The sequence below is a fragment of the Apodemus sylvaticus genome, chromosome 1 (genome assembly GCF_947179515.1).
Source record: "Apodemus sylvaticus chromosome 1, mApoSyl1.1, whole genome shotgun sequence".
Taxonomy (NCBI): domain Eukaryota; kingdom Metazoa; phylum Chordata; class Mammalia; order Rodentia; family Muridae; genus Apodemus; species Apodemus sylvaticus.
In genome coordinates this window covers 192,985,297-193,012,311 of record NC_067472.1, presented here as the reverse complement: position 1 = coordinate 193,012,311, position 27,015 = coordinate 192,985,297, and the positions used below count along the sequence as shown (strand labels likewise).

The 27,015-nt window shown below is 38.2% G+C and overlaps 1 protein-coding gene across 2 annotated transcripts in view; it reads right to left on the bottom strand.

Moving 5' to 3' along the window:
• Positions 1-7,189: 7,189 nt before the first annotated feature.
• Positions 7,190-27,015, bottom strand: part of LOC127683370 (probable alcohol sulfotransferase) — a 37,742-nt gene continuing 17,916 nt past the window's right edge. The window contains exons 4-6 of one of the 2 annotated variants that reach the window (XM_052180557.1): positions 22,684-22,778; positions 11,854-12,031; positions 7,190-7,302 (exon numbers count right to left, since the gene is read on the bottom strand). In XM_052180557.1, the coding sequence (XP_052036517.1) occupies positions 7,190-7,302; positions 11,854-12,031; positions 22,684-22,778 (386 nt within the window). The remainder of the gene's footprint in view (positions 7,303-11,853; positions 12,032-22,683; positions 22,779-27,015) is intronic. The other variant, XM_052180566.1, reaches the window with a different exon arrangement.

Here is a 27,015-nt window from a genome sequence, read left to right as displayed (position 1 = left end):
TCCTTAATATCAATGGTATCAATTCTCCAACAAATAGACCCAGATTAACAGACTGGATAAAGAAACAGGACCCAACATTTTGCTGCATACAGGAAACACACCTCAGTGACAAAGACACACATTACCTCAGAGTAAAAAGTTGGAAAACTTGTTTCCAAGAAAATGGTCCCAAGAATCCAGATGGAAATGTCATTCAAAGACCAAGTAAAATCGACTTTCAAACAAAAGTTATCAAAAAAGATAAGAAGGAAACTTCCTACTCAACAACAACAACAACAACAAAAAAAATCTACCAAGATGAACTCTCAATTCTCAACATCTATGCTCCAAATGCGTGGGCACCCACATTCATAAAACAAACTTAAATAAAGCTCAAAGTACATGTTGTACCTTGCGTAGTAACCATGGGAGACTACTGCACCACACTCTCATCAATGGACAGAACATGGACACATAAACTAAAGAGAGACACAATGAAAGTACCAGAAGGTATGAATCAATTAATTTAAGAGTTATCTATATGACATTTATTCCTAAAACAAATGAATATACCTGCTTCTCAACACCTCATGGTACATTCTCCAAAACTGTCTGTATATTCAGTAAGAAAACAGGCCCCAGGAAAAACAGGAAAATTGAAACAATCCCATACATCCAATCAAATCAACAAGGGATAAGCCTGGTCTTCAATAACAGCAAAAACAACAGAAAATCCACATACACATGGAAACTGAGCAGTACTTTACTCAATGATACCTTGGTCAAGTAAGAAATAAAGAAACAAATTAAAGGCTTTTTAAAATTTAATGAAAATGAAGGAATATCATACCAAAACACAATGAAGGCTGTGTTAAGTGGAGCACTCTTAGTTATAAGTGTGTCAAAAAAAGTAACTGAAGATAGAGCATTCACTGGCAGCTTAATAGCACACCTAAAAGCTCTAGAGCAAAAGGAAGCAAATACATCCAAGTGTAGTAGACAGCAATAAATAATCAAACTCGGGGCTAAAATAAACCTAGAAGAAATAAAAAAAAAAACTGTACAAAGAATCAACAATACCAGGAGCTGGTTCTTTGAGAAAATCAACAAGATAGCTAGACCCTCAGCTAGTTTAACTAGAGGGCACAGAGACAGTATCCAAATTAACAAAATCAGAAATGAGACATAACATGAGAAACCAAGGAAATTAAAATCATCAGATCCTACTACAAAAGCATATACCCAACAAAACTAGAAAATATAGATGAAATAGACAATTTTCTAGACAGATACCAAATACCAAAGTTAAATCAGGATCAAATAAATGACCTAAGCAGTCCCAAAACCCCTACAGAAATAAAAGCAGTCATTAAAAGTCTCCCAACCCCCCCCCCAAAAAAAACCCAGTCCAGGTGGGTTTAATGCAGAATTCTATCTGACCTTCAAAGAAGACCTAATTACCAATATTTATCAAACTATTCCAGAATACAGAAACAAAATAAACTCCACCCAATATAAAGCCATAGTTACCCTGATACTAAAACCACAGAAAAACCAAACAAAGATAACTTTAGACCAATTTTCCATATGAATATCAATTCACAAATACTCAACAAAATTCTTACAAAAGGAATGCAAGAACACATGAAAACTGTCATTATCATTCATCATGATCAAGTAGGCTTCATCCCAAGGCTACAGGGATGGTTCATTATAGAGAAATCCATGAACTGAATGGAATTCACTACAGACAAAAGCTCAAAGAAAAAATCCCATATGGTCCTTTCATTAAATGCTGAAAAAGCTTTTGACAAAAATTCAGCATCCCTTCATGCTAAAAGTCTTGGAAAGCTCAGAAATTCAAGGCCCATAATTAAACATAGTAAAAGCAATATACAGCAAACCAGTACCCAACACCAATGTTAATGAAGAGAAACTTAAAGCTATCCCACTAAAATCAGGGACTAGACAAAGCTGCCCTCTCTCTCTCCCTATATATTCAATGTAGTAGATGAAGTTCTATCTAGCTAAAGCAATTATACAGAAAATAATGTCAAAGGGATACAACTTTGAAAGGAAAATTCAAAATATCACAATTTGGTGATGATATGGCAGTATCCTTAAGTGACCCCAAAAAATTCTACCAGAGAATTCCTAAAACAGATAAACAACTTGCACAAAGAAACTGGATATAAAATTAACTCCAACAAATCTGTAGGCTTCCTATACTCAATGGATAAATGAGCTGAGATGGAATTATCGCCCTTCACAATAGTCACAAACAATACAAAATATCCTGGTGTAATTGTAACAAAACAAGTGAAAAGTCTGTACTACAACACCTTCAAGTCTCAGAGAAAGAAACTGAAGAAGATCTCAGAAGATGGTAAGATCTCCTATGCTCATGGATTGACAGGATTAATATAATAAAAAATGGCCATCATCCTAAAGCAATCTACAGATTCAATAAAATTTCCACTCAATTCTACATGTAGTTAGAAAGATAAATGCTCATATTCATTTGGAATTACAAAAACACAGGATAGCAATTCTCAACAATAAAAGAATAGCTAGAGGAATGACCATCCATGATCTCAAGCTGTGCTACAGAGCAATAGTGATAAAAACTGCATGGTATAGGTACAGTGATAGGCAGGTAGAGTAATGGTGTAGAATTGAAGGTCCAGAAATGAACCCATACATCTATGGTAAATTGATCTTTGACAAAGAAACTAAAACAATCCAGTCGAAAAAGACAGAATTTTCAACAAATGGTGCTGGTTCAACTCTCAGTCAAAATGTAGTAGAGTACAACTTGATTCATTCTTATCTCCCTGTACAAAGCTAAAGTCCAAGTGAATCAAGGCCCACCACATAAAACTATATATACTGAATCTAATAGAAGAGAAAGTGGCGAAATACCTAAAAAAACACGGGTACAGGGGGAAAGTTCCTGAACTGAGCTCCAATGGCTTATGCTCAAACATCAAGAATCAACTAATGGGACCTCAAAAAAATCTGCAAAGCTTCTGTAAGACCAAGAACACTGTCAATAGAACAAAACAGAAACCAACTGATTCAGAAAAGATCTTTGCCAATCCTCCATCCAACAGAGGGCTAATATCCAATATATACAAAGAACTCAAGAAGTTAGACTCCAGAGAACCAAATAAACTTATGAAAATTGGGGTACACAGCTAAACAAAGATCAGCTAAGGAATAGAAAATTATTGAGAAACACCTAAATAAATGCTCAACATCCTTAGTCACTACGGAAATGCAAATCAAAATCACCCTGAGATTCTACCACACACCAGTCAGAATGGCTAAGATAAAAAAAACTTAGGTAACTGTAGATGCTGATAAGGATGTGGAGAAAGAAGAACACTCCTCCATTGCTGGTGAAATTGCTGACTGATACAACCACTCTGGAAATAAATTTTGCGGTTCCTCAGAAAATTGGACATAATACTACCTGAGGACCCAGCTATATTACTCCTGGGCATATACCCAGAAGATGTTCCAACTTGTAATAAGGACACATGCTCCACTATGTTCATAGCTGCCTCATTTATAATAGTTAGAAGCTGGAAAGAACCCAGATGTCCCTCAACAGACTCATGGATGCAGAAAATTTGGTATATTTACACAATGATTTTATACTCAGCTATTACAAAAAATGAATTTGAAATTCTTAGGCAACTATTTTTAGGATGAGTCCCCAAGTAGGGCAGTCTCTGGGTGACGTTTACTTCAGTCTCTGCTCCACACTTTGTCTCCTTTATTGCTCCTGTGAGTATTTTGTTCCCTTTCTTGGAGGAACCAAAGCACCCCCACTTCAGTCCTCCTTCTTCTTCAACTTCCTGTGGAAGTACATACCAAAAGGAGCATGTCATACTTGTCTCCAGAGGGGCCCTGCCAGAGCCTTACACATACAGAGGAAGATGCTAGTAGGCAACCATTGGACTGGGTGTGGGGTCACCAATGAAGGAGTTGGAGAGTGGTCCAGAGGAGTTGAAGGGGTTTGCAGCCCATGGGAAGAACAACGTTGTCAGCCACCCAGATGCCCCAGGACTCCCAGGGACTAAGCCATCAACCAAGGGGTACACATGGTTCCAGCCAAAAATGTGGCAGAGGAATGCCTTGTAGGGCATCAGTGGGGGGAGTGGTCCTTGGTCCCATGAAGGCTCAATAGATGCCCTCAATAGGAAAATCGGGGGAGGGCGAGGTGGAAGCTTATCAGGTGGAGGGGCATATACTTGGAGGCAGGGGGTGGGAGAAGGTGTTAGGAGTTTTCTGGGAGGGGGAAAACCGAGGAAGGTTTTAGCATTTGTAATGTAAATGAAGATTACATTCAATAAAATAAAAAAAATTCTTAATGCAAATGGATGGAAATAGAAAATATCATACTGGGTGAGGTAACTCAATCACAAAAGAACACACATGATAGCACTCACTGAAAATTGGATATTAGCTCAGAATCTTGGAATACCCAAGGTATTATTCACAGACCACATGAAGCTCAAAAGAAGGAAGACCAAAGTGTGGATACTTTGATGTCTCTTATAAAGGGGAACAAAATTCCCATTGGCAGAGAAACAGAGACAAATTGTGGAGCAGAGAGTGAAGGAAAGGCCATAAAAGTACTGCCCCACCTGGGGATATATCCCACATGCAGTTAGCAATCCAAGACACTATTGTGGATGCCAACAAGTTCTTGCTGACAGGAGCCTGATATTGTTGTCTCCAGAGAGCCTCTCAAAGTTCCTGACAAATACACAGGTGGATACTCCCAGCCAACCATTGGACTGAGCACAGGATCCTCAATGGAGCAGCTAGAGAAAGGATTCAAGGAGCTGAAAGGGATTGCAGCCCCATAGGAGGAACAACAATATGAAACCACAAGTACTCCCAGAGCTCCCACATACTAAACCCCTAACCAAGGAGTAACCACAAAGGGACCCATAGCTCCAACTGCATGTGTAGCTGAGGATTGCCTTGTTGGATATCAATGGGAGGAGAGGCCTTTGGTCTGTGAAGGCTTGTTGCCCCAATGTAGGGGAATGCCAGGACAGGGAAGCAGGAGTGGGTGGGTTAGTGACCAAGGAAAGTTGGGATGGAATAAGGAGGTTTTGGTGGGGAAATGATGAAAAAGCATAACATTTCAAATGTTAATAAAGAAAATATCAACAGAGGCACGGATACTGAAAATGTGGTACATTCACACAATATAATACTACCTATCTATTAAAAACAATGACTTCGTGAAATTCACAGACAATTGGATGTATCTAGAAAATATCATCCTGAGTGAGGTAAGTCAGTCACAAAAGAACACACATAGTATGTACTCACTGATATGTGGATATTAGGCATCCCATATACAGTCTCCAAACTGGAAGCTATTATGGATGTAGAAAAGTGCATGCTGACAGAAGCCTGATATGAGTGTCCCCTGAGAGGCTTTAGCAGAGCCTGACAAATACAGATGATTGCAGCCAACCATTGCACTGAGTGCTGGGTCCCTGATGGAGGAATTGTAGAAGGCACTGAAGATGCTGAGGGGGATTTTCAGCCGCATGGAGGCAGCAAAAGTGTCAACAGGAAAGACCCCCCCAGAGATCCCAGGGACTGGACCACCAACCAAAGAGTAGACATAGAAGAACTCATGCCTCAGGCTGCATATGTGGAAGAAGGTGGCCTTGCTGGCATCAGTGGGATGACAGGCCCTTGGACCTGAAAGTGTTCGATGGCCCAGTGTAGGGGTATGCAGGGAAGGAAGACTGGAGTGGATGGGTGGGTGGGTGAGTGTGGGAAGCACCCTTGTAGATTTATGGGGGTGTGTTAGAGGGTTTCAGAGGGGAGACCTGGAAAGTGAAAGCATTTGAATAGTAAATAAAGAAAATATCCATAAAAAGAATATACATACATACTTCTTTACAAATAATCAAGTGGATATTCATGCAAAGTATGATAAATACATAAATACTGAGTAATACTTATTTAATTTCCATAGCATGACACTTAAAAACTTTTGTCATACCACTCTGGAAATCAGTCTGGTGGTTCCTCCGAAAACTGGGCACCTCACTTCCAGAAGATCCTGCTATACCACTCCTGGGCATATACCCAGAGGATTCCCCAGCAAGCAATAAGGACACATGTTCCACTATGTTCATAGCAGCCCTATTTATAATTGCCAGAAGCTGGAAAGAACCCAGGTATCCCTCAACAGAAGAATGGATGCAAAACAATGTGGTATATATACACAATGGAGTACTATTCAGCCATTAGAAACAATGAATTCATGAAATTCTTAGGCAAATGGATGGAGCTGGAGAACATCATCCTAAGTGAGGTAACCCAGTCTCAAAAGATCAACCATGGTATGCCCTCATTAACAAGTGGATATTAGCCTGGAAAGCTGGAATACCCAAAACATAATCCACACATCAAATGAGGTACAAGAACAGAGGAGTGGCCCTTGTTCTGGAAAGACTCAGTATAGCAGTATAAGGCAAAACCAGAACAGGGAAGAGGGAAGGGGTGGGTGGGAGAACAGGGGGAGGGAAGGGGGCTTATGTGATTTTCTGGGAGTGGGCAGTCAGAAAAAGGGAAATCATTTGAAATGTAAATAAAAAATATATCGAATTAAAAAAAACTTTTGTCATGTCCAATCTCCGTTAACAAATTCCCAAATAAACGACTAATTTAAATGAAAATAAAATGTTTTAAAGCTGGAATTCTATGAAGTAAATTGAAATTTGCTGATAATATACAACAAAACAGTAATAAAAGTAGCAAATATTTGATGACTCAAAACTCCATGATTCTAGGCTGAAGAGATGACTCTCAAAGATAGAGAGATATTAGTAGTACTGTTCTGCTTAGGTAGAGTACCGGAGATCAATTCCTAAGACACAAAGCAGAAAGTTTATAGCTACATGCAACTGCAGGTCCCTCAGAATCAATGCACTCTTCTGGCCTTTGAAGGCACTACAAACAGAAAAGCATACACACAACCACAACCAACACAACCATTACACCCACTACTGTTGCTACTTCTTGTATTAGTAACACTATCTTTTTAAAAAATCACACTCAAAATTTTGCAACAGGCTTTATTCTATGACCACATCCAATTATTCAGATATAGAGCAACAGGAACATAAATATCAGTGTTCACATAATATTTAAAAGTTTTGAAAACTTATTCCCATGGGAACATCCCTGGAGGGAAACCAGCCATTTTCTCCTGGAATACTTTATCGAAGGCTTCAGCTTGGGCCACTGTGAAGTGATTCTTCCAGTCCCCTGTTGTGCCTGGAAAATGTGAAGCAGGTACAAAGGTGGTTTGATAATGGTCATAACACTGCTCCAGCTCCTCCCATCATATGCTCTTACCACACAGTAAATAAATCAAATTATAATTTTCTGTGGAAACATTCTTAAACCCTGAAATCATATATAGAGACTTCTCCCTCTGTAGAAATTATGTCCCACCTTTTCTTCTCCTAACCTATATGATAGACAATCGAACAACAGCAACACTGGCTTGACCTTTTACATATCCAAATTATTCCTGCTTCCCATCAAACCTGTTCCCATCACAATAACCAACTCAACAGTGTTTATCATCTCAATGATACAAACAGACTTCAATTGTTCTGTCTACATTTTAATATTTGCTTCTAGAAGTTCTTCACAGCAACTTTTAAATAATATCTTAAAATAGTTTCTACTTGTGTGTGTGGGTTCACATGAGTGCTGCAGATACACACAGTTATGAGCAGCATTTAAGGTGTCTTGATCTTCCCACTAGATACAGAGGATCCAGCCACTCCCAGCTGAGAACATTGCAGGATTTCTGTTTCACTCAAACATGGTGTTTTGTGATGCATGAAGATCTGTATAATTTCAGTCCCTGAATTTGGAGCACTGTCTCCTCTGACCATACATTGGTTTTCACCACTCCTTTCCAGAAGGTCTTTAGTTTGAGCCTTACAAATTGTCTAACTGCTCATGCTGTGCTGTGTCTTCCTTCACCCCAGAGGGCTAATATCTTCCATATAATTATATCTTGCTCTTTGTTCCCTTATTAATGACACTGTAACCTTCTTTTTCTATCTTTCCTCCACTTACCACTCTGCAGGCCCCATCCTTGCTTTATGTTCTAGCTGTGGCATTGTCATGTGTTCCATGCATTTTCTGGTTTGAATATACATATAGAATTTGCATCTAACATATTTGAAAAGAAAATGTTTCTGAAATTAATAAATGGTTCATTTTGCAAAGAGTGCCAGACATAGAGGACATACTGAGTGTGGGATAATTTTTAATGAATTTGCGAATACATGAGAAAGGTAGAGGCAGTGCTCCTATTATGCTGATGGGAAAAATGAGTTTATGAGATGTTACCTAGTGTGATAATGATGGATGTGTATTTGAATCCAAAAAGATTGACTATGGAAGTCATACTTTATTTTTTATCACATTACAGTTTTTCTGTATCATCATGTAAATTAATTTTAATTCCTTGAGGGCTACATTAAAGAAAATATGAAGAATTCATAAAAATGTAAACCATTTATACAGCATATTCAACTAATGCATCATTAATTGATATGAATATAAAAGTGTCGTCTAATTATATGGGCACCTATCGATATCCATTGCTACTCTCAGGTTCCTTATTTTCTTCATTATCAGAACATGTTTTCTTATTGTTTTCCACAGCATACCTGGATTCTGATAAGCCAACCCAGATAGAGGTTGGACTACAAGAAACTCAACAAATTCAATATGGCTTCTCAATGAAATAAATCAGCCCATCTGAGAAAATCACATTTTGGAGACACACAAATGGAGGTCTCATGCACCTATGTCAAAATTCTGTGCACCTTGTAGAAGTACATTTTATTTTCATTCCTACTTTGCAAAAATCTTTCCAATACTTTTGTTTCAGATAGTAGGATAACCCTAACATGTAGTGTTTATGCCCCAGTCTATGGGAATGCCAGGGTGGGAAGGCAGGAGTAGGTGGGGGAGAACCACCAAAGGGGCAGGTGGAGGGGGATAGAATTGGGGGTTTTCTGGGGGGATACCTGGAAAGGGGATAATATTTGAAATATAAATAAAAATAACCATTAAAATAGAAAAATACTTTAAAAAGAAAGAAAAGGAACTTCCTCATAGTTCTAAAGACTGGAGGTCTCACATCAGGGTGTTGTCCAGATCTTTGTAGGCCTGTTTTGCCTGTAGATGGCAGGCTTCTTCCTCTGACCTTAGGTCATCTTCTTTGTGTCTCTGATTAACATCTTCTGAAGATACCAGTGAAAATGATTAATGGCCCAAGTACCGTAACCAGTAACATACACTGTGAAATAATGAGGACTGGAACTTTTAAGGTTTGCCAGAAGATCTTTCCTACACGTCTCGAATGTGGCACTATCTTTATAAATGTCTTGTCAAGCAAACAGTGGTTGGATGAGGGTGAACATCTCTCTAGTCTGCATTTCCTGCAGTGTCTAACTATGGAATTACAATAACGACAATTGCATTTGGAAAATTATTACTTGGAGGTTAAAACCAGATTCATCTAACCAACTTGAATGATTGTATCTCTGGGGTAAAGCTTACAAAGCAGTTCTCCAGGGGCAATACACGATATTTTACTTGTGTATCAAGAGAAGAACCATTCAAGGATATGGGAAAATAGTTGTAATGAATAGGCTAAGGCAATTCTAACACTTAATACCGCTTTTTTAATGCTTTATGGTTTAAGAAATTAAGTTATCTAATGGTAAATAATGAAATTGGTTTTAGCATTCATCTTTGAATTTCTCATCCGTTATGATTCAAAATTGGCACCAATCTGAGAGAGGAATTGAGAAGACAAATATTATCTTTATATACTTTTCCTTTCAAAATTGTTTCCAGAGACATCTGTTTCATCACCCTCTATAATGAAGTAGTGACGCAATGGGCAATGGGTATGATATATAATGGGTAATAAAATTTGTGTTCCCCAACAGTGAACAGGTTTCCAGAGGTACATGGCTTACTAGACATGTGTCACACTAGTATAACAAAAATAATCCCCATGAATAAAAGTTGTCTTCAAATGCAAAAACATATGCTACGTATAATCAGTAGGATAATTCAATTACAAAAGACTAATGAAGTCTGATCAAGCATTTAGACAGAACTAAATTATAATTACTGTATGTATGTTGTATATATGTATTCCTCCTATCATTTATGCTACATGACATAGTATGCAAAAACATATGCTACATATAATCAGTAGGATAATTCAAATGCAAAAGACTAATGAAGTCTGATAAAGTATTTTGACAAAACTAGATTATCATTATATTATGTACGTATTATGTATTCCTATCATTTATGCTACATTACAAATAGTATGTGTATTAGGAAGAAATTCAATCTAAAGGTGGTTTCATCCTAGAGTAATCTTACTGCAAAAGCAGAAACGATAATTGTCCTCATAGAATTCTGTTTAAATTCTATTCCACCTGCTCTGATGTGTCTCTGCTAAAACTGTTCCTTGTCATTTTCCTTATCCTTTTGCTATTAACAGAGCTACTTCATTCCTTTAAGCATTTAATGACAGATTTTATGTTGATATACTTTTTTTTTTACCTCTGCCAAATTCTGACTCATTATAGGAAATCTAAGGACAGCCCACTTTTCTTAGGTGAGACCTACATTTCTAGTGCAGAGAAATATGTCTCCACAGAGTCTGGAGTGCAAGAGTCTGAGAGCATCTGGCAACAGCAACATATTTTTAGAGATGCCTTGATCTTTAGTGTATAAATGCCAAATTTCTTTTGGTGATGGTGACATATCATTATGCTCATATCTGAGTCAAAAATTCCTATTATGAGGACACTAAGAGTATTGAATTAAATACAATCTGGTAACTACTTTGACTTCATTTCATCTGTGAAAACTCCTGATATCCTTATATTGTTATTATCTAAATCTCACACTCTGGAGCTGAGGAGGACTGAAGATAAAGGCTGAAATATTTAAATTATGGGTAAAAGAAAATTAAACCCATAACTCTTGACTTCCTTCATTTATACCCATTTTTTTATTCATTGGTAAATATCTGATGACTGACACCTTTTTTTCTTTCTCTCTGAGTTCCATCTAACATATCATTACCTAATCAGGTCTGGGTGTGGCACAAGGTCTGATTCATTTTGGCAAAGTGACTCCTTAACTGTATAGCTATGAAACCATGTATGCATGAGAGAGGTGGCCCAGAAATTGAGAGAATTGAAATTCCCCTTCTAGGAGTTATAATTCTGAAAGAAAAGAAGGGTCATGAAACTAAAGTAATATGAACATAGTTGGCAAGTATCATCAGATTTTAAACCTAGGGAATTTTTTAGTCCTTTTGGGGGTCTACTCTTGGCTTACTATAAGACAGCAATCTTCATCTGTTCAATATATTTCCCAGATGTTAATGTAATTTTTGTGGTTCTATTGCTATCATCTAAGATATATCTTTGGTCTACTGCTTTACACATTTTTTATATTTTAGAGTTGAGGATTATGTTTCAGGGAACTTTACAATGCCTCATAGTAATGTTACTTTCCCATTTTTTCATTGAAGTTATTGGATATGACCATCTCCAATCCCAAGATATCTCTCAGAATAAATCAACATTTCAGAGTGCCTGAAGCCCACATCTTGTCCATAAAAACATTCTCCTGTAATGTCTATGAGAAGCTATCAGTAATGAGCAGTGACTCTCAGTAGATTGCCAACAAACTCTTAGAGATTCACCACAACTCTTTCACATGTTCATACATTTTTCTGAAGCTAGACAATCTCTTTACCTTTTCTCATAAGTTGCAAGCCATTAGTAACCACATCATCCCCGATGAGACTAAAATTGGACATGTTGTTTTCTTTCATGACTTGGAAGGAGCTGTACTTGAGGACCAGTTCCAGCTCATCTGGCCCTAATTTTTTCCCTAGGAAATCACAGATCTTCTTTATGGTTCCCTTTGTATCCTAAAAGAAGAACAAACAGAAATGAGGATGATAGACGTAGACATCTGAGAGAAAAAATGCAAAGAAGGGATCTGTGGATGGGGATGAGAAACAGGATGTGCAGAAAGGGCATCAACAAATGAGAGAGCATGAATGGTGTTTGGACAAGAAAAGGCAATGGAACAAAGGGAGGAAGTACTCACACACATTTATATATTGAGTGGGCTTGCAATGTGGCTGGTCTTTGGACCCTAAAAGATGGAGGCTGGGGTTTCATTTCAGGGAGGAGAAAAGTTTAGCGAAAGTCTCTCATAGAGCCAACATTAAACTTAAACTTGCTTTGCAGAACATACAAACCTTGAATTTTAGATGATCCTGCCTCATCTCCATTGTGCTGTGTGGTCACAGGTGTATACTCATACAGCCACTAAATATACTGAGATTTTTAAAAAATATTTGCTTTATTTACATTTCAAATGACAACCCCTTCCCATGTTACCCCACTGAAACCCCCCCTATCCCATCTCACCTCGTGCTCCTCACCTCTCTCCCCCCACCAATTTCCTGGCTTGAATTTCAGTATTCTGGGGAGTCCAGCCTTCAGAGGACCAATAGCCTCTCCTCTCATTGATGTCTGAAATGGTCATCTTCTACATATGTAGCTGGAGCCATGGGTCCCTCCATGTGTACTCTTTGGTTGCTGGTTTAGTCCCTGGGATTGCTGGGGGTACTGGTTGGTACATATTATTGTTCCTTCTGTAGAGCTGCAAACTTCTTCAGCTCTTGGGTCATTGCTGAAGTTGCCTTTGGTCTTCCTTCATCTTTAGTTCATGTGGTCTGCCAGTTGTATATTCGGTGTTCTGAGCTTTTGGGCTAATATTCACTTATCATCGATTTTATACCATGTGTTTACTTTGTGACTGGATTATCTCACTCAGGATGATATTTGCTATTTCCATCCATTTGCCTAAGAATTTCATTAATTCATTGATTTTAATAGCTGGGTACTACTCCATTGTGTAAATGTACTGCATTTTCTGTATCCATGCCACTGTTGAGGGACATCTGAGTTCTTTCTAGCATCTGGCTATGATAAATAAGGCTGCTATGAACATAGTGGAGCATGTGTCATTATTACATGTTGGAGAATCTACTTGGTATATGCCCAGGAGTGGTCTAACTGGGTCCTCAGGTCCAGGTCCTTTGTCCAATTTTCTGAGAAACCCCTAAACTGATTTCCAGAGTGGTTTTAACAGCTTGCAATCTCACCAGCAATGGATGAGTGTTCCTCTTTCTCCACATCCTCTCCAGCATTTGCTATCCCCTGAATTTTTGTTCTAGGCCATTTGACAGCTGTGAGGTGGAATCTCAGGTTTGTTTTGATTAAGGATGTTGAACATTTCCTTGGGTGTTTCTCAATCATTTGTTATTCCTCAGCTGAGAATTGTTTAGCTCTGTACCCCATTTTAATAGGGTTATTTGGTTCTCTATAGTCTAACTTCTTGAGTTCTTTGTATATATTAGATATTACCCCTCTACTGCATTTGGTACTGTTAAAGATCTTTTCCCAATCTGTTGGTTATCATTTTGGCCTATTGACAGTGTCCTTTGCCTTACAGAAGCTTTGCAATTTTATAAGGTCCCATTTGTCAATTCTTGATTTTAAACTGTAAACTATTGGTGTTCTATTTAGGAAATTTTCTTCTGTGCTCATGGGCTCCATGTTCATAAAAGCAATATGAAGCAAACCAGTAGCCAAAATCCAACTAAATGGAGAGAAACTTGAAGCAATCCCACTAAAATCAAGACAAGACAAGGTTGCCCTCTCTCCATATTTATTCAATACAGTACTCAAAATTCTACATAGAGCAATTAGACAAGAAAAGGAGGTCGCAGGATTCTAATTGGAAAGGAAGAAGTCAAACTATCACTATTTTTGCACGTGATATGATAGTATACTTAAGTGACCTAAAAAATTCCACCAGAGAACTCCTAAACCTGATAAACAACTTCAGAAAAATGGATGGATATAAAATTAATTCAAACAAATCAGTATCCTTCCTATACTCAAAAAGATAAAGAGGTTGAGAAAGAAATTAGGGAAATTACACCCTTCACAATAGCCAGAAATAATATAAAATAACTTGATGTGACTCTAACCAAGCAAATGAAAGATCTGTATGACAAGAACTTTAAGTCGCTGAAGAAAGAAATTGAAGAAGATCTCAGAAGATGGAAAGATCTCCCAGGCTCGTGGATTGGCAGGGCTAATATAATAAAAATGGCCATCTTGCCTACAGAAAGCTATAGATTCACTGCAATCCCTATCAAAACTCCAATTCAATTCTTCATTGAGTTAGAATGAGCAATTTCCAAATTTATCTGGAATAACAAAAAACCCAGGATAGCAAAAAAATATTCTCAACAATAATCTCTGGCAAAAATCAATTTCCCTGACCTCAAGCTAAACTACAGAGCAATAATGATAAAAACTATAAGGTGTTGGTACAGGGACTGGCAGTTGGATCAATGGAATAGACTCAAAGATGCAGAAATGAACCCTCACACCTATGGGACCATTGACAAAGGAGTTAAAACCATCCAGTGGAAAAAGACAGCATTTTCAACAAATGGTGCTTGGTCAACTGGCAGTCAACATGTAGAAGGATGCAAATTGATCTATTCTTATCTCCCTGTACAAAACTTGAGTCCAAGTGGATCAAGGACCTCCACATTGAACCAGATACACTGAATCTAACAGATTTTTCTGTTTTGTGAAATGCATGTTCTTTTATTGAAAAGGGAAGTAAAAATATTTTATGATAAAATTGAAGAGTTATGTAGAAAATATTTCTGTTAAAATAGAAGCGATATATCGAAAAACACGTTAAAATTGACAATTCATGAAAAATTAAAGAGTAAAGTGGTAGACATTTAAAACATTGCTAAGTTAATTGAAAATGAAATAGAAACATTTTAGGAGAGAATTGAATATTTATGTGTTAAGACAGTACCTCACTATCGAGTTTTGTCTTTGGTGATGGAAGTTGATATGGAAACCAGTATACCTCAAGCTCACAGAGATCCAAGATCAATCGACCTGGCTTTTTTCTTCCAAGTGGTGGCATTGAACCACTCCTAATGTGCCCTGTGATGATCAAAGAAACTTATAGAAATGCTGCTAGACAGTGATCAAGGTGAGTGAAGGAATGTGCCCAAAGACCTCAACTTATTAATTTTGGAGCCATATAATACTGTTTACTTAGGCTAACTAAGAACAATACAGCTTTCTGGCAGTTTCATAAAAATGCTCTCAATATTTATTACTTGGAGGTACTTCTGAGAGATTTTGTTTTGAGTAAGCATGTCAGAATGCAGCTCAGATGGGCATCACATTCACAATTTTTGTGTCTCAGATCTCCAACTGTTACAATAAAATATTTGTACCCCACAATTAGCTTAATCCTAGAAGATAGTCATTACAAGGCAAAATCTTAGATCACCAAAAATTGTGTGTTAAATCCTAGACCTCCCCCTGGGGCTATGAAATTTTATTGGTTTAAAACTTTCTTTTGCATATTTATCACAGTTCTACTTAATATTTCATATGAAGGGAAACCATCATGACAGTGACTGAAAGGAATGGGTTAAGTGGTCAGAAAGAAGACTTATGGGAATCTGCACTAGTGTGCAGCAGACAGCTAGTTACTGATCCATTCTAGAAAAAACTGAATTTCATGATGATTAAGTAAAAGATTCTACATAAGAGAAAAAGAATGTGATTAAAGTTTTTCTTTTTTTAACATATAAACGTTCTACTTACTGAAAGACAACACTTAAGAGGTCAAATATTTTTTAAATCGTTTTATCTTTCAGTTTTTCTTTGGTTGCACTTTAATTTTATTAGTAAGTATTTTTCTCCATCCCTTTAGGGAAGCTGTAGGTTAATAGCAGACCTTCGCCTTTCCCTCTGTGCCACACCAACTCCAGTAGATTCTGTGTGACAAGTTCCACAGGCTGAGGCATTAGACTCTAAAGGAGGGAGGTCTCCTGGGAACAGTTGTGGAATTCTCTAGCTAGAGGATAATCCTGAGCTGTAGTTCTCAAGGCAGTTTTTTTGCTCTCAATTTCATCTTCCTGATCCTAATAGCCCAGGCAATAATCCATTCTTTGAAGTAGAGTCACTGGACACAAACTCTTTTCTAAGAACTGCAATGCTTTGTCTCATAATCATTTACATAATTACAACCTCCTAACATCATATAAATTTATATGGCTATGCATATGCAGATGAGGGTGGCTCTGACACTGTGGTATGAAAAGCATTAAGTACAGCTTTAAATTGAATGTCAAGAAGTTTTTACAAAGTGAAAGCTAGATGTTAGATAGGGATTACTCACAGAAACTCATTAAAACCTAGGGGGTATGACCAAATGTTTTTAAGAAACTTCAAATTCTCTTTAAAGGCTTGCTGTTAACTACAAGTGACTCTATATTCTAATCAGAAAGATTGATGTTATCTGTGATTGATCCTCTAAATCTGTTACATGGGAAACATTATACCTGATTGATTTTGCATTTCCTTGTACCAAATGGTTATGATAATTGTGCCTGCTTCACTGGATACATCTTTTGAAATGGTAATACCGACTCTTTGTGTATAAGAACCCTTACTTGAGAGCTCCGAAATACATTCAGATTCAAACCACCTCAGGGTTTGTTTCTGTTTATCATCACCAAATCCATGCCTTTCCTGAGTACCAAAGCACCCCCTCAGTCATGATTCACACACACACACACCGCTGAGACAGTCTGTGGCAGCTGGCACCCAAATAGGGACCTTTGGACAGGTAACCTTTCCCCTTTCTTTCCTTTTTCTCAAGTTAATGGATCGGCTCTCGCCAGGGAACTGCAGTCCCACCAGTAAAGGATCATTGGTTAAGCATGAGTAATCTTGTAGTAACATGGGGCAATCTGAGTCAAAGCAGGAATGAATGTTTCTTTCAGTATTTACAGGAATAGTACAGGACTATGTGAAGGCCTGTATAGATGCCTCACCAGCCGTAGTGCAAAGAATGGCCTACGCTGCAGCTATGAAAGGACAGAAATTCAGCGCCTATGTTAAACAGAACTATGGTGGAGGAGGAAAAGGAAACTCCAAGCCTAATTGTTTTAAATGTGGAGAATCAGGACATATGCAAAGGCAATGTCCAGAAAATAAAAAGAGGGACTCGAATAAAAGGGGTGTTCCATTGGAAAAATAAATAACAAATCCAAGTTCCACAAAAATGGAACACCCCTTACAGAGGAAAAGAAAGAGGAAAACTCAATTTAGATTTTAAGTCAGGGGCAGTTTCTCAACCTCAAACTTGAAAGAAAGAAAAATACTGTTAATATGGGTGTAAAACTGGTGACCTCAGATAACCTAAATGAACAACATTTTTCATAGGGGCCACTGAGGGCTTGTTATATACAGATAAAATAGAATAAAAATCAAAAGAACCTATATGGCTCAATCAATGGCCCCTATCAAAAGAAAAAATAGAGTCTATAGAACAACTTGTGTAAGAACAGTTGTAAAAGGGACATATTGAAGAAAGTAACAGTCCCATATTTGTAATAAAGAAAAAGTCAGGGAAACGGAGATTATTGCAAGACCTCGGGGCAATAAATGCCACCGTGGTAGACATGGGAGCTTTACAGCCAGGACTGCCCTCTCCAGTAGCAGTCCCAAAAGGATTGAATATAATAGTAATAGATTTACAAGACTGCCTTTTCACTATAAAATTACATCCTGAGGATTGTAAAAAAAAAATGCTTTTAGTATATCAGCTATACCATATAGAAGATATCAATAAAAAGCATTACCTCAAGGAATAAAAAATAGTCTGACATAAAGTAACAAATTATAAATAAAAATTAAAAAACAAAGCTTGATGCTTTAAAAAATTAGTTTTAAAATTAGGGCAAGAGATAAAAAATATTAAGGTTCAGATTTTACCAGGTGCCATGCAAGCGTTTGATACATATGCATAACACCATTAGCCTATGATAAACAACATAATTGGACTCTTACTAAAAATCATGTGTTGGTAATTTTAAAAGATAATGATATTACTCATGATATGGCTTAATTAAAAACTCATATTTCAGCGATAAGCAAGGCACATGATGAATCATGTAGTTTACAAGATTTGGCTCAGTGTTAGCTCAGATCTGCAATCTCTAAAACCTGTAAGTTGGTTACATTAGATTATTTTCATCACCATGGCTACAGGAATAGCCATGGCTATTCTCCTTATCTTTTCACTCATTTTCAGACTAGTCTCCTCCTCCATTTCCCCTGACAAAAGAGATATCTATGAGCTTCAATTAAAAAATGAAAAAGGGAGAGATGCCACACCAACTCCAGTAGATTCTGTGTGACAAGTTCCACAGGCTGAGGCGTTAGACTCCAAAGGGAGGAGGTCTCCTGGAAATGGTTGTGAAACTCTCTAGCTAGAGGATAATTCTGAGACATAGGTCTCAAGGCAGTATTTTTAGCTCTCAATTTCCTCTTCCTTTTTTCACAGGATGGTCCTAATAGCCTGGGCTGATAATCCGTTCTTTGAAGTAGAGTCACTGTCTGCAAACTCTTTTCTAAGAACTGCAACACTTTGTCTCATAGTCATTTACATAATTACAACCTCCCAACATCATATAAATTTATATGGCTATGTGTATATAGATGAGGGTGGCTCTGACACTGAAATATGAAAAGCATTGTTTAAGTACGGCTTTAAATTAAATTTCAAGAAGTTTTTACAAGGTGAAAGCTAGATGTTAGATAGGGATTACTCACAGAAAATCATTAAAACCTAGGGGGTGTGACCAAATGCTTTTAAGAAACTTCAAACTCTGTTTAAAGGTTTGCTGTTAACTACAAGTGACTTTATATTCTAATCAAAAAGATTGATGTTATCTGTGATTGATCCTCTAAAGCACTTACATGAGAAACATTATACCTGATTGATTTTACATTTCCTTATGCCAAATGGTTATGATAATTGTACCTGCTTCACTGGATACATCTTTTAAAATGATAATACCAACTCTTCATAAATAAAAACTCTTACTTGAGAGCTCCCAAATACATTCAAATTCAAACCACCTCAGTGTTTGATTCTGTTTGTCATCACCAAATCCATGCCTTTCCTGAGTATCAAAGTCCCCCTCGTTGTGATCCCCCCCCCCCCCGTCGTGATTTCTCCCTCCCCTGGTTGGGTCAGTCCACAGCACCTCTGCTTTTCCAGATCCCAGGCTCAACTCTCATCCTTAGCTCTGGAGTAGAAAGCCTGTGGCAGCACTCCCCTTCTCTAATGGATTCAAAGATCTTTCCCTTCTTAAATTTCTCCCTCCACTCATTACACAATACCAGCTCCCAAATTCAGCACTCCATGAGAACTCACAGACCACTCTGGCTAGGGAAAGAGATAGACTAATAGCAGATAGATCTTCACTTCTCCCAATGTGTTTCAAAGTCCAAGTCTTATCTCTGTATCAGAACATCAAACTTTGTGGTGCGAATTGCTTTTCCCCAGCCTTCAACTCCAGAATGCATTCCTGAGGAATCCACAGCACATCATGAGAAAGGAAGCAATATGTTACACCATCAGATCTTCATCTCTCCCTCCATTCTTCAAATCCAATCCCTGAGTCTGATCCCCACCTCTTTCTTAAGCATACTGATGTTGCCCCTCTTTATTATCTAGCCCTATTACCAGGAGATTGATTAAGAAGATCCTGGTGGAACACCCTGCTTTCCTCTTCCTTGTTAAGTCCCTCTGCTCAGGCCAGTCCATCTCTATTCCTGACTCTCAGCTCCTCAACCCATAAACACATCTTACCAGGTACCCAATGTGATTCTCTTTTTTAAATTTATTTTTATTGAGTGTCTTCTTCATTTACATTCCCAATGGTAAGACCCTTCCCAATTTCCCCCTCCCAAAAGCCCCCCTTCCCAATGATTCCCTACCCCTCCTACCACCCCCTGCCACCATGTACATACCCCTCTACCCGACACAGTCCCACCTCCCCCACAACTATCCCCTCCCAGCCTTTTCCCTTTGTTGTGGCCTCTATTGAGCCTTTAACGGACCAAAGACCACTCCTCCTACTGATGCCCAACAAGACATTCCATTTTTGGCTGGAACTATGTATACCCCTTGGTTGATGGTTCAGTCCCTGGGAGTCTTGGGGTGTCTGGGTGTCCAAAGTCATTGTTCTTCCCATGGGGCTATATACCCCTTCAGCTCCTCTGGACCACCCTCCAGATCCTCCATTTGGGACCCCAAACTCAGTCCAATAGTTGGTTGCTAGTTTCTGCGTCTGTATTTGTAAGGTTCTGACAGGGCCCCTCTGGAGACAGCCATGACATGCTCCTTTTGGTACATGCTTCTCATCATACTGTCAGGGTTTCATGACTGTTTATAGGATGTATCCCCAGGTAGGACACTCCCTGGGTGGTCTTTACTTCAGACTCTGCTCCACACATTGCCTCCCTTGTTGCTCCTGTGAGTATATTGTTCCCTTTCTCAGAGGAACCATAGCACCCTCACTTAAGTCCTCATTATTCTTGAACTTCTTGTGCTGGGTGAATTGTAGCTTGTTTATTTTGAGCTTTTGGACTAGCATCCACTTATTAGTGAGTGCATACCATGTGTGTTCTTTGGCGACTGTGAAAAATACTAACATGAAGAAAGAGATGCAAATCAAAGTTCATGAAGCATACAGAGCACCAAGTAGACTGGACCAGAAAAGAAGGTCCTCTGAGCACATAATAATCAAAACATTAAATGTACATAACAAATTATGAAAGGATGTCCAAGGGCTAGGATGGGTGAATCAAGCAGGAAAGGGGAATGGAGAGGGGGTTATTGAAGGGAGTACAGGAAGAGACAGGTGAAATTAAGAGGTATTTGAGAAGTAGTATCTAAACTAGTACAACAGAAACTTCCAAAATTATTTCATATATGAAGGTGATCAAAGTGAAATCACCAAATAATGACCATCCCATGTCACAAAGAAAGAATGAAAACTTCCAGTACTAGGATTGGGTTACATTTAATTGAGTTGGCCAAGTGGATCCCATGGGAATCCCTCTCAAAAAACATAGACTGTTCCTAAGATTATAAGTTGCTCTCCACAAACTGAGAGCCAAGCCCCCATTGCTAAAGGCAACACCTATACAAATTACTGAATGTGAAGGTGACAAACTGGTCCCTACGGAGAACCTACACCCTTATATCCAAGTGTCTTTAGTACAGAAAGGCACTCATTCTGCATGCTCCACAAAGAGAAATGTAGACAGCAAGCTAGACACAAGTCTTTCTGTCTATAATAGTTTACTACTTGTGAGATAAATTGTGTCACTGGTGGCTTAAAGCTTATGGGAATAAACTTTGACTTAAGTTATATTTTCATGAGATAGAGCCCAGATCATAAACTGCTTTGGTAAACAAGGACCTGAGACTTGATGGCCCAGAGGACTATGGGGAAACCAAATAATGGTCTTATAAAAGAAAAAGAAAAAAAAATTGTAGTAAAATGACTGCTAGTTACATTCTGGTACATGCAGAGAATAGTGCAATATTTAAACATCATCAGAAACTTCCTCTTGCAGCAGATGCGGACAAATTTAGACTTTCAGCCATATACAACAGAGAGTGAGATATACTCAATGGATGTCTGCATCAAATCCCTCCTTTCAGAGCTCAGGGTACCCTGCAGAAGAAGAGGCTTAAAGACCATAAAAGAAAGAGAAAACTGAGAGCACCAGCAGAGATGACCCCTCTGATAATGTAGCAACATGGTCAGAGCTTGGGTGATTCTTTGCCACATATTCTGTGTCTGTATTATTGCCTCCAGCTTAGTGTTTTCATGAGATTCCTGAATGAGTCAGTGAGTGAGAAATGTTCCTCATGCTTTCAATCAGATTCTTTTACTTTGGTTGGTTTGACTTGTCTAACTTTGATGTGATAGTTTTTGCTTTATCATGCATTATTTGGCTTATACAGCATTGTTCACCCTTGGAGGAAGTCAGGAGAAGAAGTTAAATAGCACAGTAACATGGAGGCTAATGCTGATGCTGTGGCAATAGAGGCATGCTGCTTGCTGGCTTATTCACCAAGTAAAATGCAGCCTGTTTTCTTATAGAACCCAAGAATGGCAGCTCCCACAAAGGAATGGTTCTTCTATCTTGAATCAATAATTAAGAAAGTGCCTTGCAGAGTTGCCTACAGCCTGACCATATGGAGGCATTTCTGTACTAAAAGTTCCCTCCACTCAGGTGATTCTAGCTTGTTACACGTTGACATACAACTATCCAGTACATTATTTTATATTGCATTCTATTATATTTTGTTTCCTTGATTTGGGAGTCCTGTTATTGGATTAGATATTTTTTGAGGAAAAACTTTTACGTTTGGTGGGTAAGGAGGCATAGAAGATCTTGTAGGCCTCAGGGAGAGTTTGAATATGATCAATATACATTCACGTTAGAAAGTTTTTTAGTTAATAAAAGATAATTATTAAAAAGTTAAAGCAAACAAAGAAAAATTCATAGTTCTCAGTAACCTTCCTCATTACCAGGATCTAGTTCTTAACTGAGTGGTGACTGTAAGACTGATGCTCACCTTTTTCATGTCCTCATAGTAAAGTACCAAGAAGTTGTCACATTCTCTCATTGACAGCCAGCCACGGACGTGCTCAAACCATGATCCGTATAAGACTGTGTGCAGGGAGAAGTGAAGTGTCAATTACAAAGCACTAACACAGGGTCTGCTTGAAATTCTTTATTTTCTGAAAGCAGCAGCAGAAAGCTTCACTAAGAAAAATCTAACTAGTCTGTATTCATAGCATTAAATATGAAGTGTGAGGCAAATACACAAATAGAAAACTGATTAAATAAAGCTCATTAACAAATGCATTACCACACAGACTTACCACTGATATCATGAAGAGATATCCTACAGCCAAGTTGTAAAGACAGAGATATGTGCTGGGGGAAATCTATCACACTAATATGGGAATCCAGAGGGGATTTCTATAAGCATGTGCCTCAAGGTGAGGTGTGCTAGGAAGACAGAAATATTTGATGACAGATATGGGCAAACAGTATTTTGTATGGTGTTAAAAAGAAAGATTCCCTTCAGTACAGCAACCTATTAGCTTAAATCTAATGGAGGTATGAATCAAGGCTATGTGATATCAATAATAATGCCAACAAATTGAGTGAGAGGAATAATGCACTTGTGTGTGAGAGTAAATGTGTTTGTGTGTGTGTGTGTGAGAGAGAGAGAGAGAGAGGGAGAGAGAGAGAATGTTTGTGAGGTTCTAGAATAAACTTATCATATTTATTGGAAGCAGATCTGTTTATTGTGAGAAATATTTAGGGCAGTGCCAAGTGGGGAAGATAAGTGGCAGAGGAGTTTGAACTGAAATGCTCTAGTCAGCATACCTATGTCTGCAATTCCCTATGGAGGCATCCTTTTCCTTTCTTATTTTTCAATTTTCAATCCCTCTTTTTCAACATAATGCTTTTATCCTGCATTGATCTCACATGCTACAATACAGATTCCCAGGCCAGATGTGTCTAGTAGGGCAAAAATGACACAATTCCGATGGGGTTAGTTAAATTTTGCCTGATTGGACTTGAGGCTTGATCCTTGGAAGGGAATTCATGTCTGGTACTATAAACCTTATCATGAAACCATGGTTGGGGTTATGATAGTTCCAAACAAGGGCTCCTACTGTAATTTTACTTAATAGTCATATTGTCAAACTAACTTCTAAATATTTGTATTCACACCCATGGATTTGTGCTCTTCTTTACCTTTGTTAGAGATTTATTTTTGCAGCTGGCTTTAGTTAATGCAGAGACTCATAAGTGATCAAAATGTCCAGCACAATTGTGAGTGCTCAGACATTGATGTTATTTCTATCATCCCCTACCAAAGGTTCAGGAAATATCATGCAACAGAAAATAGAAAGTAAAGGCTAGAGAAGGGGTAAAGTGCTTTGAAATTGTTGTCTGTAAATATTGTCCCGTGAACATGAGTTGGCAGTTATACAAGTGTACTTATATCATCAATGACTGCCTATAGAGAAACTGCATAACATAATGCCTGCTAATATTCCAGGATGAATGCAGGAAGTTATCCTGAGACCCCACTCCTCACTGAAGATCTATTTGCAGTTGATGACAGCTAGATGAGAAAAACTTCCACACACTTTTGGTATAGTACCACTCTTAGGTTTCTAATGGCTACATGGATTCCCCCAAATCCATGCACATATGAGAATCACAAATTAGCCCAAATGGATGGCATTTTTTAAAAAAAATTTAAGTTGTGGTATAAATATATTGTGGAATGTATAGTATGTTTGTGTCCACATTGGAAAATCTAGTAGAACATGACATACTATATTTATGTTTTAAATTTTCAAAGAATGCAAAATTATATAAAATATACAAAAATTATGAAAAATAAATCAAGCACAAACAAATGGCATAGGAAGATATAATGCTTTTATACATGAAATTCACAAAGCAGATAATTGAGGAAGAAGTAGTTAATATGAGGTGCTAATACACTTTACTTCTTAAGGATCCCTGTTCCAATATCTAAGACCTATTTATTCCAAGAAGGAGTTTTTATAAAGTCCTTCAGAAACCACCTCATAATGATTTTTCATTTTAGTTTGGTTCATCTCTCACCCACCATCAGAAAAGTTTTTCTATGTAGTGAACAGTGATTAATTTAAAGACCCACAGCTCTTAATGGTGCTGACAATAAGAGACTTTGGAGTGGTGAGCACTAAATGAGGCTTCTATATTAAACCTTTTTCTCCAAGGTTCAGAGATTATTTTGGATGTGGATAGGATATATTATAAAGGTAGTGGATGACTTTACCAAACAATGTTTTCTGGACACATCATGGCAGTTGTACATAGGAACTCAACACTTGGGACAGTATGTGCAAGATCTATACATGCTTAAGCCAGACTGAGTGACAGGAGGCAAGAGGTTGGTCATAATGTGCCACATTTGAGGAACTAGAAGTGACCGTTAGCTTTCTGAAGAGAATCAGTTTACTTTATGAGTGTTTAGCCAAGTACACTGAATAGTAATGCACCCCAAAATATATAGGCAACATTAATAGGAATGGATGATTTTAAAATTGGATAAGGCTCTGTGGACAGGACCTGCCAGGAAAGAGATGCTCTCATAGGAGTACTCTAATTCTCAGGCTTGGAGCTGAGCTTTCTACTTTCTCTACACTAACTGTCCTGAGCAAGACTACTGAGGAGCACACAGGGCACAGGAACAGTGGAGCAGCTGGGCCAGGATTCTACAGGTCACCATCTGCATCCAGGAACTGGGGCTATTCAACAGTCTGTTGTACACAGGACCTGCCAGAAGTGAGCTGGTCTCCCCGGAGTTCTGACACAGGCTCACAAAATGGACAAGATCAAACCAGAGACCGAAATACCAACTAACACCAGAGATAAAAAGATAGCAAAAGGGAAGAACAAGAACCTTACCAACAGAAATCAAGGCTACTTGGCATGATCAGAACCCAGTACTCCTATCGCAGCAAGTCCTGGGTGTGATACCACACCAGAAAAGCAACATGTGCATTTAAAATCACATCTCAGACCATGCAGTTGTTAACACTATTGCTCTGTATAGTGCTTGAATGATTTAAATAAGCAGAAAAATGACCAAGATCACCCAGAAATTTGGGGAAATGCAAATCAAATCAACCTAGAGATTTCACCTCATGCCAGTCAGAATGGCTAAGATCAAAAACTCAGAAGAAAACAAGTGCTGGCAAGGATATGGAGAAAGAGGAACACTCCTCCACTGCTGGTGGGGTTGCAAGCTGGTAAAACCACTCTGGAAATCAGTCTGGCAGTTCCTCAGAAAACCGGGCATGATACTACCAGAGGATTCCTCTATATCACTCCTGGGCGTATACCCAGAGAATTCCCCAGCATGTAATAAGGACACATGCTCCACTATGTTCATAGCAGCACTATTTATAATAGCTAGAAGCTTGAAAGAACCCATATATCTCTCAACGGAGGAATGGATACAGAAAATGTGGTCTATTTACAGTATGGAATACTACTCAGCTATTAAAAACACTGAATTCATGAAATTCTTAAGCAAGTGGGTAGAACTGTAGAATGTCATCCTGAGTGAGGTGACCCAATCACAAAAGAACACACATGCTATGTACTCACTGATAAGGGAATATTAGCCCTGAAGCTTGGAATACCCAAGAAACAATTCACATAATCAATGATGCCCAAGAAGGAAGGAGAGGCCCCTGGTCCTGGAAAAGCTCAGTGCAACAGTGTAGGGGAATACCAGGACAGGCAAACAAATGGGAAGTGGGTGATTGGGGAACAGGGGGAGGGAAGAGGGCTTATGGGACTTTCGAGGAAGGGGGATCCAGGAAAGGGGATAACATTTGAAATATATATAAAGAATATATCGAATAAAAAGTACTTTCTTTAAACAAATATAGAAATACATCAATATGTAGTGAAATTGCACAAGAGGAAAAGGTATTTGCAGCTAAACCTGATGTCCTAAATCCACAACATTAAAGTTGTCATTTGGTTTCCATTGGCACATTTCGTCATACATATACTCCCCCATTATACAGAGAGAGAGACAGAGAGAGAGAGAGAGAGGGGGGGGGAATCGCATCTCATGATGCTGATAGAGGACTTTAAGAAGAATATAAATAACTCCCTTAAAGAAATATAGCAGAATGCAGGTATACAGGTAGAAGCCCTTAAAGAGGAAACACAAAAAATCCCTTTAGGAATTACAGGAAAACACAACCAAACAGGTGAAGGAATTGAACAAAACCATCCAGGATTTAAAAATGGAAGTAGAAACAATAAATAAATCACAAAGGGAGACAACTCTGGAGACAGAAAACCTAAA